Source organism: Chiloscyllium plagiosum, unplaced genomic scaffold (genome assembly GCF_037043375.1).
Source record: "Chiloscyllium plagiosum isolate Xiang-an unplaced genomic scaffold, Cpla_swu_hap1 HiC_scaffold_28, whole genome shotgun sequence".
Taxonomy (NCBI): domain Eukaryota; kingdom Metazoa; phylum Chordata; class Chondrichthyes; order Orectolobiformes; family Hemiscylliidae; genus Chiloscyllium; species Chiloscyllium plagiosum.
The window spans coordinates 22,703,829-22,718,864 of record NW_028270166.1 but is presented as its reverse complement, the minus strand read 5'-3'; the positions used below and the strand labels follow the sequence as shown (position 1 = coordinate 22,718,864).

The 15,036-nt window shown below is 39.1% G+C and overlaps 1 protein-coding gene across 3 annotated transcripts in view; it reads left to right on the top strand.

Annotated features, from left to right (window-relative positions):
• Positions 1-15,036, top strand: part of peak3 (PEAK family member 3) — an 89,742-nt gene that overhangs the window by 65,111 nt on the left and 9,595 nt on the right. For all 3 annotated transcript variants that reach the window (XM_043721176.2, XM_043721177.2, XM_087976046.1), the window contains exon 3: positions 3,453-4,144. In XM_043721176.2, the coding sequence (XP_043577111.2) occupies positions 3,453-4,144 (692 nt within the window). The remainder of the gene's footprint in view (positions 1-3,452; positions 4,145-15,036) is intronic.

Genomic DNA, 15,036 nt, shown 5'->3' with positions numbered 1-15,036 from the left:
ATGCCAATAATTTGGATGGAGCAGATTTTGTCAGGTGTGTCCAGGAAGGACTCCTGACTCACTACGTAGTTGGGCCAACTAGAGAGGATTTGGTGCTTGGATTTGGTGCTTGGCAACAAACGAAGTCAGGTGTTGGACTGCTCAATGGAAGAGCATTTCGGTGATAGTGATTGCAACTCTCTGAGCTTTACTATAGTTATGGAAAGGGATAGGACCACACAGAATGGGAAAGTATTTAATTGGGGGAGGGGGAATTACAACACTATTAGGTAGGAACTGTAGAGTATAAACTGGAAACAGATATTCTAATGGACATGCATGACAAAATGTGAAGGTTGTTTAGGGAGCACTTACTACAAATTCTGGATAGGTTTGTCCCAATGAAGCAATGAAGGGATAGTAGGGTGAAGGGACCTTGAATGATAAGAAATGTGGAACATCTAATCAAGAGGAAGAAGGAAGCTTACTTAGGGTTGAGGAAGCAAGGATCAGACAGGGCTCTAGACAGTTAAAAGGTAGCCAGGAAGGAACTGAAGAATGGACTTAGGAGAGCTAGAAAGGGGTATGAAAAAGCCCTGGCAGGTAGGATTAAGGGAAACCCCAAGCCATTCTACACTTATATGAGGAACAAGAGGATGACCGGAGTGAGGGTAGGGCCAATCAGGGATAATTGAGGGAACTTGTACCTGGAGTCGGAGGTGGTAGAGGATGTCCTTAATGAATACTATACTTCAGTATTTACTACTGATAGGGACTTTGCCGTTTGTGAGGACAGCATGAAACAGACAAATATGCTCAAACAAATTATGTTGAGGAGGATGTGCTGGAATTCTTTGAAAGACATGAGCATAGATAAGTCTCCTGGGCCAGACTGGATATACCCAAGATTTTACCAGAAGCGAGAGAGGAGATTGCTGCACCCTTATTGATGATATTTGCATCGTCACTGTACATTGGAGTGGTACCAAATGATTGGAGAGTGACAAATGTTATTCCCTCGTTCAGGAAAGGGAATAGGGATAACCCTTGTAATTATAGAGCAGTCAGTCTTATGTTTGTGGTGGGCAAATTATTGGAGAGGATTCTGAGAAACAGGATTTAGAGATGATAGAGGAACAGAGACTCAGTTTGAAACATTTTTCTAGGGGCAGAAATGTATATGTAAAATCCACAAAATATATTGTGGAATACTGCTGCCCCACATCCACATCCATATCCTATTTTCTGCTGATTGGGACAATCAATTACTACCCAGTCTTAATCAAGAAATCTGCATTTGGACACAGTATGGCAGCCTGCAGGTTGCCAATTAGACACATTGGGGAAAGGTCACTATCTAAAATCTTTCAGCCATTGTATACTGAGGGAATGGAAACCCTTAGACTTAATGATTGATGTAGAATGCATTGAAAATATCAAGAGTATTAAAATGCATCGAGACACCAAAGTTTGGATATCAATTTTTCACTTACATTTCTATTGTAGTGCCATTACATATTATCAAAAAGCAAATTATTGAATAATATGTAGCAGGGAATTGAAAATAGTATGACCAGATATAAACTAGTTTGGAATAACTCCACAGAGGTTGGCATCATGTCATCAAGTCACGCTTTTTTCACATGGGCATAGTACTTAACACTGGCTTCCTCAGAGCCAGTTCTCGGAGTGAACAGAACCTGATACTTCTGTTTGTATCTGTCAGCCAGAGCTCCCTGATTGTGACTGTTAACCTGGTCCAATGAGGGAACCCATATTCTATGATGTCCACCTGGATGACCTTGTTACAAACACTGTACAGTTATTGACATCTTACCAGAAACTAATCCATAAACTAATTTCTTTAAATATCATAATAAAATCATAATTTTTTAAAGAAAAAGCGCAGTAAAGATTACTCCTTCAAGTAAGATATTACAAAACCTGGAATCAAAGTGATAATGTTTATAGTATTTTACTAGATTATGAAAATATGTAGAACAGTAATAAATTTTAAACTCTGAATCGCATACAGCATTATGTAGGGAAAACAATTTTGTCATTTTTTAAAAATATATTGTACCAAAACATGTGAACTAAATGTGTCCAAATTGCATTGTATAAATGTTATATTAAATAATGACAGATACATTAGGACTCCTGACCCAATTGATTGCTCTAACATTCCAGATTCTAGTTGTCACATTTAGTCTCAAAACTACATTGCTATAGAGAAAATGAACTCATCTTTCATTCCTATCTGCATCAATGGAAAGAACCTTATAACAACTTGGGCTATTGTGAGAAATGCGGCAGACTGCCATGAGAAATCTGCAAGGCCTATCTCAACATCGGAAGCAACTCATTACATCTTTTAACTAAGTCTGGGCTGGTGTCATGACCTCCTCTGCTGATCCTGGGGAGGTACGGGTGGTTTGGAGGTAACGTTCTGCAATTGCACAACCCCAGCAGAGCTCCACGTACGTGACCATAAACTAAGGTGCCCATTTACCCTTCTCAAATACATCTGAGATAAATATCAGGAACCCTTCAAGTCAGCTCTTAACTATCAGTATTTGACTGGCTGCACAGTACACTGTTCAAGATGGCACCAGCATCAGGGATGCCAGTTAATTACAAAATATCTGGGAATGGCTAGAATTGGGGACTTCATAGGTGTGGGGTAAGTAGTTAATGAGGTGAGTTTGGTCAGATAAAGGGAAGATCTCTTTAGGCCTCATGGTGATAAATCCTGAAAGAAACCTTCTTCCTTTGACAGAAATGTCTCTGTCACCCAAAACAAGTTGTTGTTTTGTGTGTAACACTGCTGTGTATGTAACAGTTACTTTTCATTTCCATTCTACCAAAAGTATGCTTAAATTCACCGCTATGTGAGTGAGATCCTTGCTCAAAAACAACAGCATCAACTGTGTTGCATGTATTAGGTCATAATCATCAAGACAAGTGATTTCATCAGGAAGTTGGGACCGTTTACCTTGGAGAAGAAATATATGACACATTTGGTAGAGATATTCAAATTCTTGGAGGATCTGAAGTAGATCAAAAAAGATGTTCACATAGGTGGAAGGACAAAGAAGGATAGAGAGCACAAACTTGAGGCAACTTGCAGGAGAAGCAATGGCACGTAAGTAAATGTGTTTTCAAGCAGTGAGTGGTTTGGATCTGGAATGCACTAGTTGAGAATTTGATGGGGGCCAGTTCCATAAAAAGTTTTCAAGAGAGTATTGGATTATTAGCCACAAAAACAGAATGGGCAGGACTAATGGGGAGGAAGTGGGAAGTGGCAGAAGATAAACTGATCTTGTGGTGAGCTGGCTGAAATACAATGAGCTAAATGTCCTCCTCTTTGCTGTAGCATTTTAGTGATTTTGTGATATCTCTTATGAAAATAACCAGATTGACAATAGGATCTCTGTTCTTGTGAAATAATAGATTTTCTATTTGCTTTGTAGCAGAAGTCCAATCCAGTACAACAACTACAAAGACTCTCCAAAGTGTGAATGAAGTATTAATGGCCTCCCAAGGAAAGTCGGTTGATGAGACATCTCCTGACAATTCAAAGCCACCACCTCTTCCAAAGAAGAAACTCAACAGGACCAATTCAGCTCCTGGTGGAAGTCAGCTTGGTTTAACAAGAAGTCTTCCAGGCTCTCCTGGCTTTCAAATAAGTAACCCACTGTATGGTATCTATGAAGGAAAAACCAGTTTCAGTACACCTAGCAGTCCAATGAACACTGATGAAAAATTCAATCTTTCCATTCATGCCAGTAGTAGAAGGGCAGGAATGATGAAATCCAGGAGTCTGGATGGAGCTACCAGCTACTACCATGGCAGCAATCTTCAGGCAGATATAGAGAAGTTGAGCTTTTGCAACTCAGATCGGGAATTACAGAAGTGGTATAACTTTGAAAATCAGGCGGACATTTTCAAAACTTTTGCCAGTCGTTGTGTGATGTTACTGAAGTGCATTTGTGCAAAATACAACTCTTTCTTCACGGATGACAAGAAGGCGAAGATAAAATTTACTGAGAAGGACTGGCAAGACCTTAAGCTGCCATGTGACAAACCCTGCTGCGACTCTAAGGAGGCCATTTACTACAGGCTCCAGTGCACACTCCAGCCAGAGAATGAGTTTGCTTTAAAGGTAACTGTGTTTTTTTTGTAGTAGAATACATAAGAAAAGAGCAATAACTTGCACTTAAAGCACAGTCTCACGAAGTTCCAAAACACACCACAGCCTTGGAATTACCTTAAAGCATAGCCAATATTGGAGAAAAGGAAAAATGGGACAGCCAACAAGCAAACTCCAAAGTCCCAGAAGCTGTTGAGAGATGTTAACTGAGGGACAAAGCTTGGGTCAGACATCAATGGTTGAATTTTACGGCTTTTTAAAAATTAGATTAGATTCCCTACAGTGTAAAAACAGGCCCTTCACCCCAACAAGTCCACACCGACCCTCTGAAGAGTAACCACACAGACCCGTTTTCCCTCTAACTAATGCAGCTAACACTATGGGCAATTTAGCATGACCTGCACATCTTTGGATTGTGGGAGGAAATCCACGCAGAATGTGCAAACTCCACACAGTCAGTCGCCTGAGGCGGGAACTGAACCCGGGTCTCTGGTGCTGTGTGGCAGCAGTGCTAACGACTGAGCCACCGTGCCACTTTAGTGGGATGTCAGGATGAAAACTGAGTGGTCCACTGAGTGCCCCCATAATCCCATCAAGCATCAGAAGGGAAATTAGTGGCTCTCCAGTGGGAAAGGGGTAAATTAGTGGAGCAAAGAAGGGCTCTACACCTAATTGGCACTGTTGGCTAGGAACAGGAGGATGGTCACAGCTACAATTCTAAATGTCCAATGCTCTCAGAATCAGTCTTAATAAAAAAATACAGATGCTGATAGCAAAATGTGATGCTGCATTCAACCATAATTCCACAGAAGACCTTTGCTTCTGTTCTTTTGACGCCTCTTCATATCTGCCATCAAACTCTTCCAAAACTTTCCAAATGCTTGACAAATTTGGATGATATTTTCAGTGAAAAACTGCAGACCACTGAGTTGTTAATAAGTTGTTAATTAGTCATTTTAAAATGGCAGGTGAATTGTTGATTTTTTTTTCTGTCTGTTGGTGTCCTGTAGGCTGGGGAATGATGACGTTGTACTGCTGACCTAATATTGCTACATCCTATTTTATATTGACATGAGGTGCCGCTCCCACCCACCAAGTCCAGGCCTAGGAAATATTTCTTGGTCCATGTAAAATTGTATACCGAGATCTTTTACATCAACCTGAAAAAGGAAGATGAGACCATTTCATCTAATTGAATGCCATTTTTTGAAAGGAGCCAAAGAGCCCCTGTAAAAATGGCATCAACCATATCTCACACAATTTCTACTGCAGTTGAAATGTGGCACGGTCTGGAAAGAACAAATATTGTAAATTGAAACTGAGGTGTGTAACTTTGAAACTTCAAGTCAATAAAGGAAGATAAATACTTTGATAAAAAGTACTACTCACGAAACAAGTTGAGAGCAAGTGGAATTCACTTAAAGGATGACATAGACACAGGTTAAAGAAACTTGCACCTACATGGATTTGTGAGGTTGGAGAAAACACAATCAATAAACAAAATAATCCCATAGTTCTCAGTAAGAATGGAGAATTAAATGTGCCTTAGAATAGTGATCATTATTGAAGGATACTCTGATTGGGTTAAGAAAGAGAGACGGGTAGAGTCTGAATTGCTCATCTCTGTGTGGGAAAGTCACTGAAAATAACATGAAATAATGGAAAGGCCTTTAAAAAGTTATTGAAACGTAGTACTTACAGAGGAAAAGAAGAACAAGAAAGTTAGTACTTGTCTCTTTGCTGACCCTATGTAATGTCCCGAGATATAGACCAAGACCTATCACTAACAGTAAAAGTCACAATCACCACTTTCAAATTACCTAGTTAAAAATCACACAACACCAGGTTATAGTCCAACAGGTTTAATTGGAAGCACACTAGCTTTCGGAGCGACGCTCCTTCATCAGGTAAAGGAGCATCGCTTCGAAAGCTAGTGTGCTTCCAATTAAACCTGTTGGACTATAACTTGGTGTTGTGTGATTTTTAACTTTGTACACCCCAGTCCAACACCGGCATCTCCAAATCATGACTTCAAATTACCTGTCAGGTTTTTCTTCTGTGTTAGAATCAATCTCCTAAAACCCTGGTTAGGTTTGCACTGCATTTTATGTAACTACTTCAAGTACTTGACATATAACCTCACAGCACACTCCAAAACTAGTTAGATCAGTGTAACTTTTTCTGATTCTTTTGATGTCTTAACTTTCTTAAAAATGGAAAAGGTGGAAGAAAATGTAATTATGATTTGGTTACGATAAGCACATAGAGGATTTACTGAGTTGCATTTTTTTTAGCTGCAAAGAATTAGATCAAATTTCTATCTATCATAATCTGTACTGATACTCACTTATTCATGACCATAAAGATCATAATCAGAAATGGAAAAGGCTGCCTTCCCTAATTCGAAGAATTCTACTCTCCTAACCGAGCCTAAAAATAATACTGAACAAAAAAGCAAAACACTATGCAGAGTGGAAAACTTGAAAGGACATTGGCCTGAAAGTTACCTCAGAAATGCCAAGCACATTTTGTTTGAAACTTTATGTAGTTTCTGTGCAGTGTTTCCTTGGTTACTCCATGTACATGCTGTTGACTGAAAAGCATTTTATTTTTGTGTACTGACTCTGGTGCCAGTGACCTCTTTCACAACCTTTAGTCAACTGTCACTGTCATTCATTTGGTTCGATGACAAACAGTGACCCAAATTCTGCTGGGTGCAGCTGTCAGTGACATTATTTGGGCTTACGCCCAGGACGGGTGCATATCAAGTCATAGTCCCGTGACCTATTGAACTCAGCCTTCATCTCTGGATTCGGAGATGCCGGTGTTGGACTGGGGTGTACAAAGTTAAAAATCACACAACACCAGGTTATAGTCCAACAGGTTTAATTGGAAGCACACTAGCTTTCGGAGCGACGGTCCTTCATCAGGTAATTGATGAAGGAGCGTCGCTCCGAAAGCTAGTGTGCTTCCAATTAAACCTGTTGGACTATAACTTGGTGTTGTGTGATTTTTAACTTTGTTCATCTCTGGAAGTTAGCCAAAATGAACTTAAAACATATTGATGGGTATTTGCATATTTAAAACACCAACTGTAACGTAGTTACTACCCAGCAGACACTAAATTGCTTTTGTTTCATTGGAAGTATTGAGGAAATAAAGTCATCACTAGAGCAGCTCTGATAATTTTTACATTTATATTATATTTGCATTATATTGACAAGGTTAAAATCTGCGATGTTCTACCGGGATCAGTGCTGGGTCCACTTTTGTTTGTCATTTATGTGAATTATTTTAGATGACAATAAAGAAGGCATGGTTAGTAAGTTTGTGACGACACCAAAATTGGTGGTATAGTGGACAATGACAAATGTTATCTAAGTTTACAAAGAGTTCTTGATCAATTGTGTCAATGAACTGAGGAGAGGCAGATGGAGTTTAATTTGGATAAATGCAAGGTATTGGATTTTGTAAAACAAACAAAGGCAAGACTTATACAATTAAAAACTGGGCCTTGGCAGTGTTGTAGACCATAGAGATCCAGGGGTTCAGGTACATAATTCTTTGAAGTTTACATCACACGTAGACGGGGTGTTTAAGAATGCACTTAGCACATTTGCCTTCATTGCTCAGGCCTTTGAGAATAGGAGTTGGGAAGTCATGTTGACGTTGTACAAGACATTGGTGAGGCCTGTTCTGGAGTACTATGTCCAGGCCTGCTCACCTTGTTACAGGAAGAATATTATTCAGTTACAGAGGGTTCAGAATGGAAGGTTTGAGTTAAAGGGAGAGGCTGGATAGGCTGAGATATTTTTTGCTGGAGCGTAGGAGGTTGAGGGATGACCTTATAGAGATTATAAAATCATAAGGGGTATAGCTGAGGTGAATGGCAGTTCTCTTTTTCATAGGGTGAGGTTTCAAGACTGGGTGGCATATTTTTAAGGTGAGAGGAGAAAGATTTGAAAAAGACATAAGGGGCAACTTTTTTACACAGAGAGTAATATGTGGGTGGCATGAACTGCCAGAGGAAATGGCCAATATGGGTACAGTTACAATGTTTAAAAGACATTTAGATAAGTACATGAATAAGAAATGTTTGGAGGAAAACAGGCACAGGCAGGTGGGACTAGTTTAGTTTGGGATTAATATCGGGATGGATTGGTTGGACCAAAGGGTCTGTTTTTGTTCTGTCTGACTCTATGTTTGTTTACAGGGATGGATCTATTGTATAGAAGCAAGCACTATACAAAGTAGTCAGTTAGTTTAGCCACAAATTCCCCAGTACAGCATATCTTTTACAAACTCTAATCAGCATTAGGCGCAAATGATCACTGCATTTACTTAGCTACATGAAATTCAGAGGCCCAGAACCCTGTGAAATTTCTGCACTCTCCTATTCAGCCCATGTAGTTTGAGGAAATAGTCCTGAAAGAGTTCATGTTTGATTTCAGTGAGTTCCTTTCAATCAGATGATGTGGTACAGTCTTTGGGTGGAGAATTAATTGGTGTCTTGCACAATCTCTTGGTGTGCCTCTTAGTTATAATAGTTCATATAACAAAGTTAATGTAACCTGGATTTAGTAAGTATGATGTAATGAACCACATTTTGTTGTGAAGGACAATAGCCACTTGTGCTGAGACTTATTCATGGTCCATGCTCCAGCACAGACTACTGAACAGCCTCTTAGACTTTCACAGGAAAGAGGATTGGTTACACAGGAATCAAAATGTAACATGGTGCCAGCACTCGGGCATTATATTATTTTATAACAATGTATATTTCCAATTTGCATAGCTGCCCCATTTATTCTTTCAGTTCATTTAGGTTCAAAGCTCTGCAATTTTCTCACTGTCATAGGAGATCCAAGCTAGTTTGTGAAACAGAAACCAAGACATCTTTCTTTGCAGATAAAGTTTATCGATTAACCAGTCTTACAGCTACTTCCACACACTATGTTCCTCTTTTATATGTGTTCCGTCAATTTACCCTAACTTATCCCAATTTTCTGCTCAACTGTTTGCTATTTTAACATATTCCCCTCTTCTCTTTAAGTAAAGAAATTTGGAGACATATAAATAATCCTTGAAATATATCAATGAAAATTGAACACAATATTTTAAATCAACATTCTACCTTCTTATACAACCAATCAGTAACAGTTTTTTTCATATTCGATATAATTCAAACAAACTCCCCATATTCCCCTTTTAATCTTTGGACAAAAACCACATTTAATTGCAAAGCAAAACAAATAAAAGTGGATCTCTTTTTGAATTATTACAATTTCTCATACTATCAGTCATCTCTGAAACAATTTATTGGAACAAGCACCTTTCTTTGTGTAACAGTCTGACAACTTGTGACTTCAACAACCCGATTTGTTTTAGAAATTTCTTTTCTAATATTTCCTTTTTGCTAGTGAGGTCAATCCTCTATCTTTTCACAAATACATTCTTTGTCAAATGTACATTGTCCCAAAGAGAATGGTTGTCCATTGAACATTCTATGGGAACATTTTTATTCTCAGATTGCTGAATGTTTAGTTTTGATCCAGAATACTGCATGAATACTCACCTGTATTTACAAGTGCTACTCGTGACAAACTTTTGACAGCTACAGTATTTTTAACAAACCATTTTTTTTCTTAGCTTTCCAGGCTGACAGACATTCATTATTCTTTCCTATCAAGAGTATATTTAAATCTGCTGAAGACTGTATGTGTATTTTTCTGAATTTATTTTTTAAAATGTTTTATTTGCTGTCAAGCCTTTCTCAATATTTGCACGTTCTATCAAAGTCCTCAATTCCAACATGTCATGTTTGACATAGTCTGTTCTGAGTGCACAACCAGTTTAACTGTTCAGTCAAACTTCTTAATTGGTCTGTTTCTTCCTAGGATGCAAAATTATCTTTTTTATGAAATCCTGCTCTATCAGAGTGTGGTTAACACTTTCCAACTAATGATCCAAAGTCACTCCTGCTTTGTATTGCTTAATGCCCAACCTGATATATTTAAAATCCTCCAAAGCCTGACTTGCAATCTTAAATTTCCTTTTTCATTATTATTTTCATAACACCACCCCTCCCCATTACCCCCTGAGAGAAAAGCATTGATGTGCATCTTTAAGGTGCCTGCTATTTTCTCTGTAATATTTGTATAACATTGATGAGTCTACTTCTAACTAAACACAACCTACTTTCAGCAAGACGAACCTAACGTTTTACCTTTGCTGCATCATTCAATCAATAAATATTTAATTTCCAGAGCTTTCCTTCTATTTCACTTATTTCTTGAGTTAGTTTCAAAAACCTTCCTTGTGAAGTTTTCACTGTGCAAAAATGTATCTTTTATATCAATTTAAATCAATATACATTTCCAAGATAACATCGTTTAAAAAGTGTAGAAAATCGACAAGATCACTTTTCCTGCACTAAGCAACTAACATCTTAGTCACTAATGTTCTCTTTAAAAGCCCAAGTCACTAGTTTAGCTTTCCCCTTATACTGTACATCCCATCTTGGAGCAGTCGTGGTGGATTAGGAAACAACCATATGATATCTGCACAGGAATGGCGAGGGAGAGAGGAAACTAGGAATTATAGATCTTTTAGCCTGACATTAGAGTCATAGAGGTGTACAGCATGGAAACAGGCCCTTCAGTCCAACCTGTCCATGCCGACCAGATATCCCAACCCAGTCTAGTCCCACCTACCAGCACCCGGCCCATATCCCTCCAAACCCTTCCTATTCATAGACCCATCCAAATGCCTCTTAAATGTTGCAATTGTACCAGCCTCCACCACATCCTCATTCCATACACGTATCACCCTCTGCATGAAAAAGTTGCCCCTTAGGTCTCTTTTAAATCTTTCCCCTCTCACCCCAAACCTATGCCCTCTAATTCTGGACTCCCCGACCCCAGGGAAAAGACTGTCTATTTATCCTATCCATGCCACTCATAATTTTGTAAACCTCTATAAGGTCACCCCTCAGCCTCTGACGCACCAGGGGAAACAGGCCCAGCCTGTTCAGCCTTTCCCTATAGCTCAGATCCTCCAACCCTGGCAACATCCTTGTAAATCTTTTCAGAACCCTTTCAAGTTTCACAACATCTTTCTGCTAGGAAAGAGACCAGAATTGCATGCAATATTCCAACAGTGGCCTAACCAATGTCCTGTACAGCTGCAACATGGCCTCTGAACTCCTGTACTCAATACTCTGACCAATAAAAGAAAGCATACCAAATGCCTTCTTCACTTTCCTATCTACCTGCGACTCCACTTTCAAGGAGCTATGAACCTGCACTCCAAGGTCTCTTTGCTCAGCAACACTCCCTAGGACCTTACCATTAAGTGTATAAGTCCTGCTGATATTTGCTTTCCCAAAATGCAGCACCTCACATTTATCTGAATTAAACTCCATCTGCCACTTCTCAGCCCATTGGCCCATTTGGTCCAGATCCTGTTGTAATCTGAGGTAACCCTCTTCACTGTCCACTACACCTCCAATTTTGGTGTCATCTGCAAACTTACTAACTGTACCTCTTATGCTCGCATCCAAATCATTTATGTAAATGACAAAAAGTAGAGGGCCCAGCACTGATCCTTGTGGCACTCCACTGGTCACAGGCCTCCAGTCTGAAAAACAACCCTCCATCACCACCCTCTGTCTTCTACCTTTGAGCCAGTTCTGTATCCAAATGGCTAGTTCTCCTTGTATTCCGTGAGATCTAACCTTGCTAATCAGTCTCCCATGGAGAACCTCATCAAACGCCTAACTGAAGTCCATATAGATCACATCTACTGCTCTGCCCTCATCAATCTTCTTTGGTACTTCTTCAAAAAACTCAATCAAGTTTGTGAGACACGATTTCCCACGCACAAAGCCATGTTGACTATCCCGAATCAGTCCTTGCCTTTCCAAATACATGTACATCCTGTCCCTCAGGATTCCCTCCAACAACTTGCCCACCACTGAGGTCAGGCTCACTGGTCTATAGTTCCCTGGCTTGTCTTTACCGCCTTTCTTAAACAGTGGCACCACGTTTGCCAACCTCCAGTCTTCCGGTACCTCACCTGTGACTATCAGTGATACAAATATATCAGCAAGAGGCCCAGCAATCACTTCTCTAGCTTCCCACAGAGTTCTCGGGTACACCTGATCAGGTCCAGGGGATTTATCCACCTTTAACCGTTTCAAGACATCCAGCACTTCCTCCTCTGTAATCTGGACATTTTGTAAGATGTCACCATCTATTTCCCTACAGTCTATATCTTCCATATCCTTTTCCACAGTAAATACTGATGCAAAATATTCATTTAGTATCTCCCCCATTTTCTGTGACTCCACACAAAGGCCACATTGCTGATCTTTGAGGAGCCCTATTCTCTCCCTAGTTACCCTTTTGTCCTTAAACCCTTTGGATTCACCTTAATTCTATTTGCCAAAGCTATCTCATGTCCCCTTTTTGCCCTCCTGATTTCCCTCTTAAGTATACTCCTACTTCTTTTATACTCTTCTAAGGATTCACTGGATCTATCCTGTTTATACCTGACATATGCTTCCTTCTTTTTCTTAACCAAACCCTCAAATTCTTTAGTCATCCAGCATTCCCTATACCTACCAGCCTTCCCTTTCACCCTGACAGGAATATACTTTCTCTGGATTCTTGTTATCTCACTTCTGAAGGCTTCCCATTTTCCAGCTGTCCCTTTACCTGCGAACATCTGCCTCCAATCAGCTTTCGAATGTTCTACCGTCAAAATTGGCCTTTCTCCAATTTAGAACTTCAACTTTTAGATCTGGTCTATCCTTTTCCATCACGATTTTAAAACAAATAGAATTATGGTTGCTGGCCCCAAAGTGCTCCCCCACTGACACCTCAGTCACCTGCCCTGCCTTATTTCCCAAGAGTAGGTCAAGTTTTGCACTTTCTCTAGTAGGTACATCCACATACTGAATCAGAAAATTGTCTTGTACGCACTTAAGAAGTTCCTCTCCATCTAAACCTTTAACACTTTGGCAGTCCCAGTCGATGTTTGGAAAGTTAAAATCCCCTACCATAAATACCCTATTATTCTTACAGAAAGCTAGTTGTAGGGAAAATGCTAAAATCTGTAAATAATATATTCTATTAAAAGTTTTTGAGTCTGTACCTGACAGGGTGGTATTTGGAATCAATGGATATTCTTTGGATTTTTAGAAGACTATAGGGGAGGGTGTTACACAAGTTTAGGGCTCATAGGATTAGGAATCACATACTAGTATAGATTGATGATTGATGTAAGGACAGAAAGTAGAGTGTCAGAATAAGCATATACTTTTCAAAATGGCAAGCTATAACTAGTGGGGTTCCTCAAGAATCAGTTGTAGGCCTCAGCTATTTATAATCAATATCAACAGTGTAGTTAAGGGGACCAAGTATAATATAATCAATGTTTGATGAAAGTACAAAATTAAGTGAGAAAGCAAGTTGTATTGAATAGGGAAGTGCTGCAGAGCAACATAGACTGGTTAAGTGAGTGTGCAACAATGTAGCAGATGATATATAATATGGGGAAGTGTGAAATTATCCACTTCCTTTATTCAAGTCCTCCTCATCCAAACCATTTTTTAATCAAATATTTTCTGATTATGAACTTCCTCGCTGCTGTATCAGGTATCATATGGATTCTTCATTACCCAACCAATCACAGAAAATCCCAAGCTAATTCAATTCTGATCACAACATGATAACTGCAACTGATACAGTAAAATGTTGATATTTCCAAAGGTGAAGTCTGGAATCAAAATGGGTCCTTTTTGGAGGCCGCCCTGATATTTTAATTGCTAAAGGTATTATGGATGTATGGTACTAGACTGTATAACTCAGAATATTACAGCCTGATTCCTATTCTGTGGTGAGTTACCTGCAGCCACTACAATCAACCATAGTACCTCTATGCCAACAGTAGCAAGACATCAATTAAAGTAATTTTCTAGTGATGGCAGCTTATTGTCAGACTAATATAAAGATATTCTTATTAATTCCTTTACTTTCTGTTCAATAGGTGCCTTCCTACCATTCATGCCTTCTCTAGGCATGTTTCTCACACGCAGAACCCGGGGCAAGGTTTCCCAACTTGTTATTAATTAAATGGGATACCTACACCATTAAACTCCTTGTTGAGGAGAAATGAGTGGCTCCCCTTCCTTGTTTATCCATCCTTTGCTTAGTCACACGAAGATTAACTCCTTTGTGGATCCTTTCTCCCAGAAACAAACAAAACATTTTAAAAGGGACCAAGTTCACCAGAGTTGACCTTAACTATGGATCCTGACTTAACAGAAAGTGAATTTGTTCATTATTAAATATAAGAAGAGATAAAAAATGTAACACAAATTTATACAAATCAGAAATAAGAGATAAATCCAAAACTTTAGAAGTTTTAAAATAAAGATACATGAAGCAATTTCTGAATTTCTCATGAACAGCAAATAATTTAATGTAGCTATTGCAATGGAAGTTTAGCTGTTGCAATGGAGGTTACCAGCAGCATTGACCTTGTAGTTAAACAGTTGGTTTCAAGATTCCTAGTTTTGCAGGTTAGTTGTTCTATTGTTCTGATTCCTTTTGACCTGTGTTTGAATTCCAGCATTCAAGATGAGAGAGAATGTTTCCCTTATATATTACCTACAATGCAGGGGTAGTTCAAATGGTTATTCTGAAAGTAGCGACCCTCACAGTAATCTAGTCCATGCACTATGCTATCCAACCATTGCAGTCAATTTTTAACCCTCATTTTGTATATTTCTGTGTGATAAAATAGGCATGTCTTTAGGAGATGGCTGTCTGTTGAGAGGTAAGAGATAATCAGCCTCTCTTATTATCCCTTCTTATTAGGTCATTCACTGTTTGAAATTT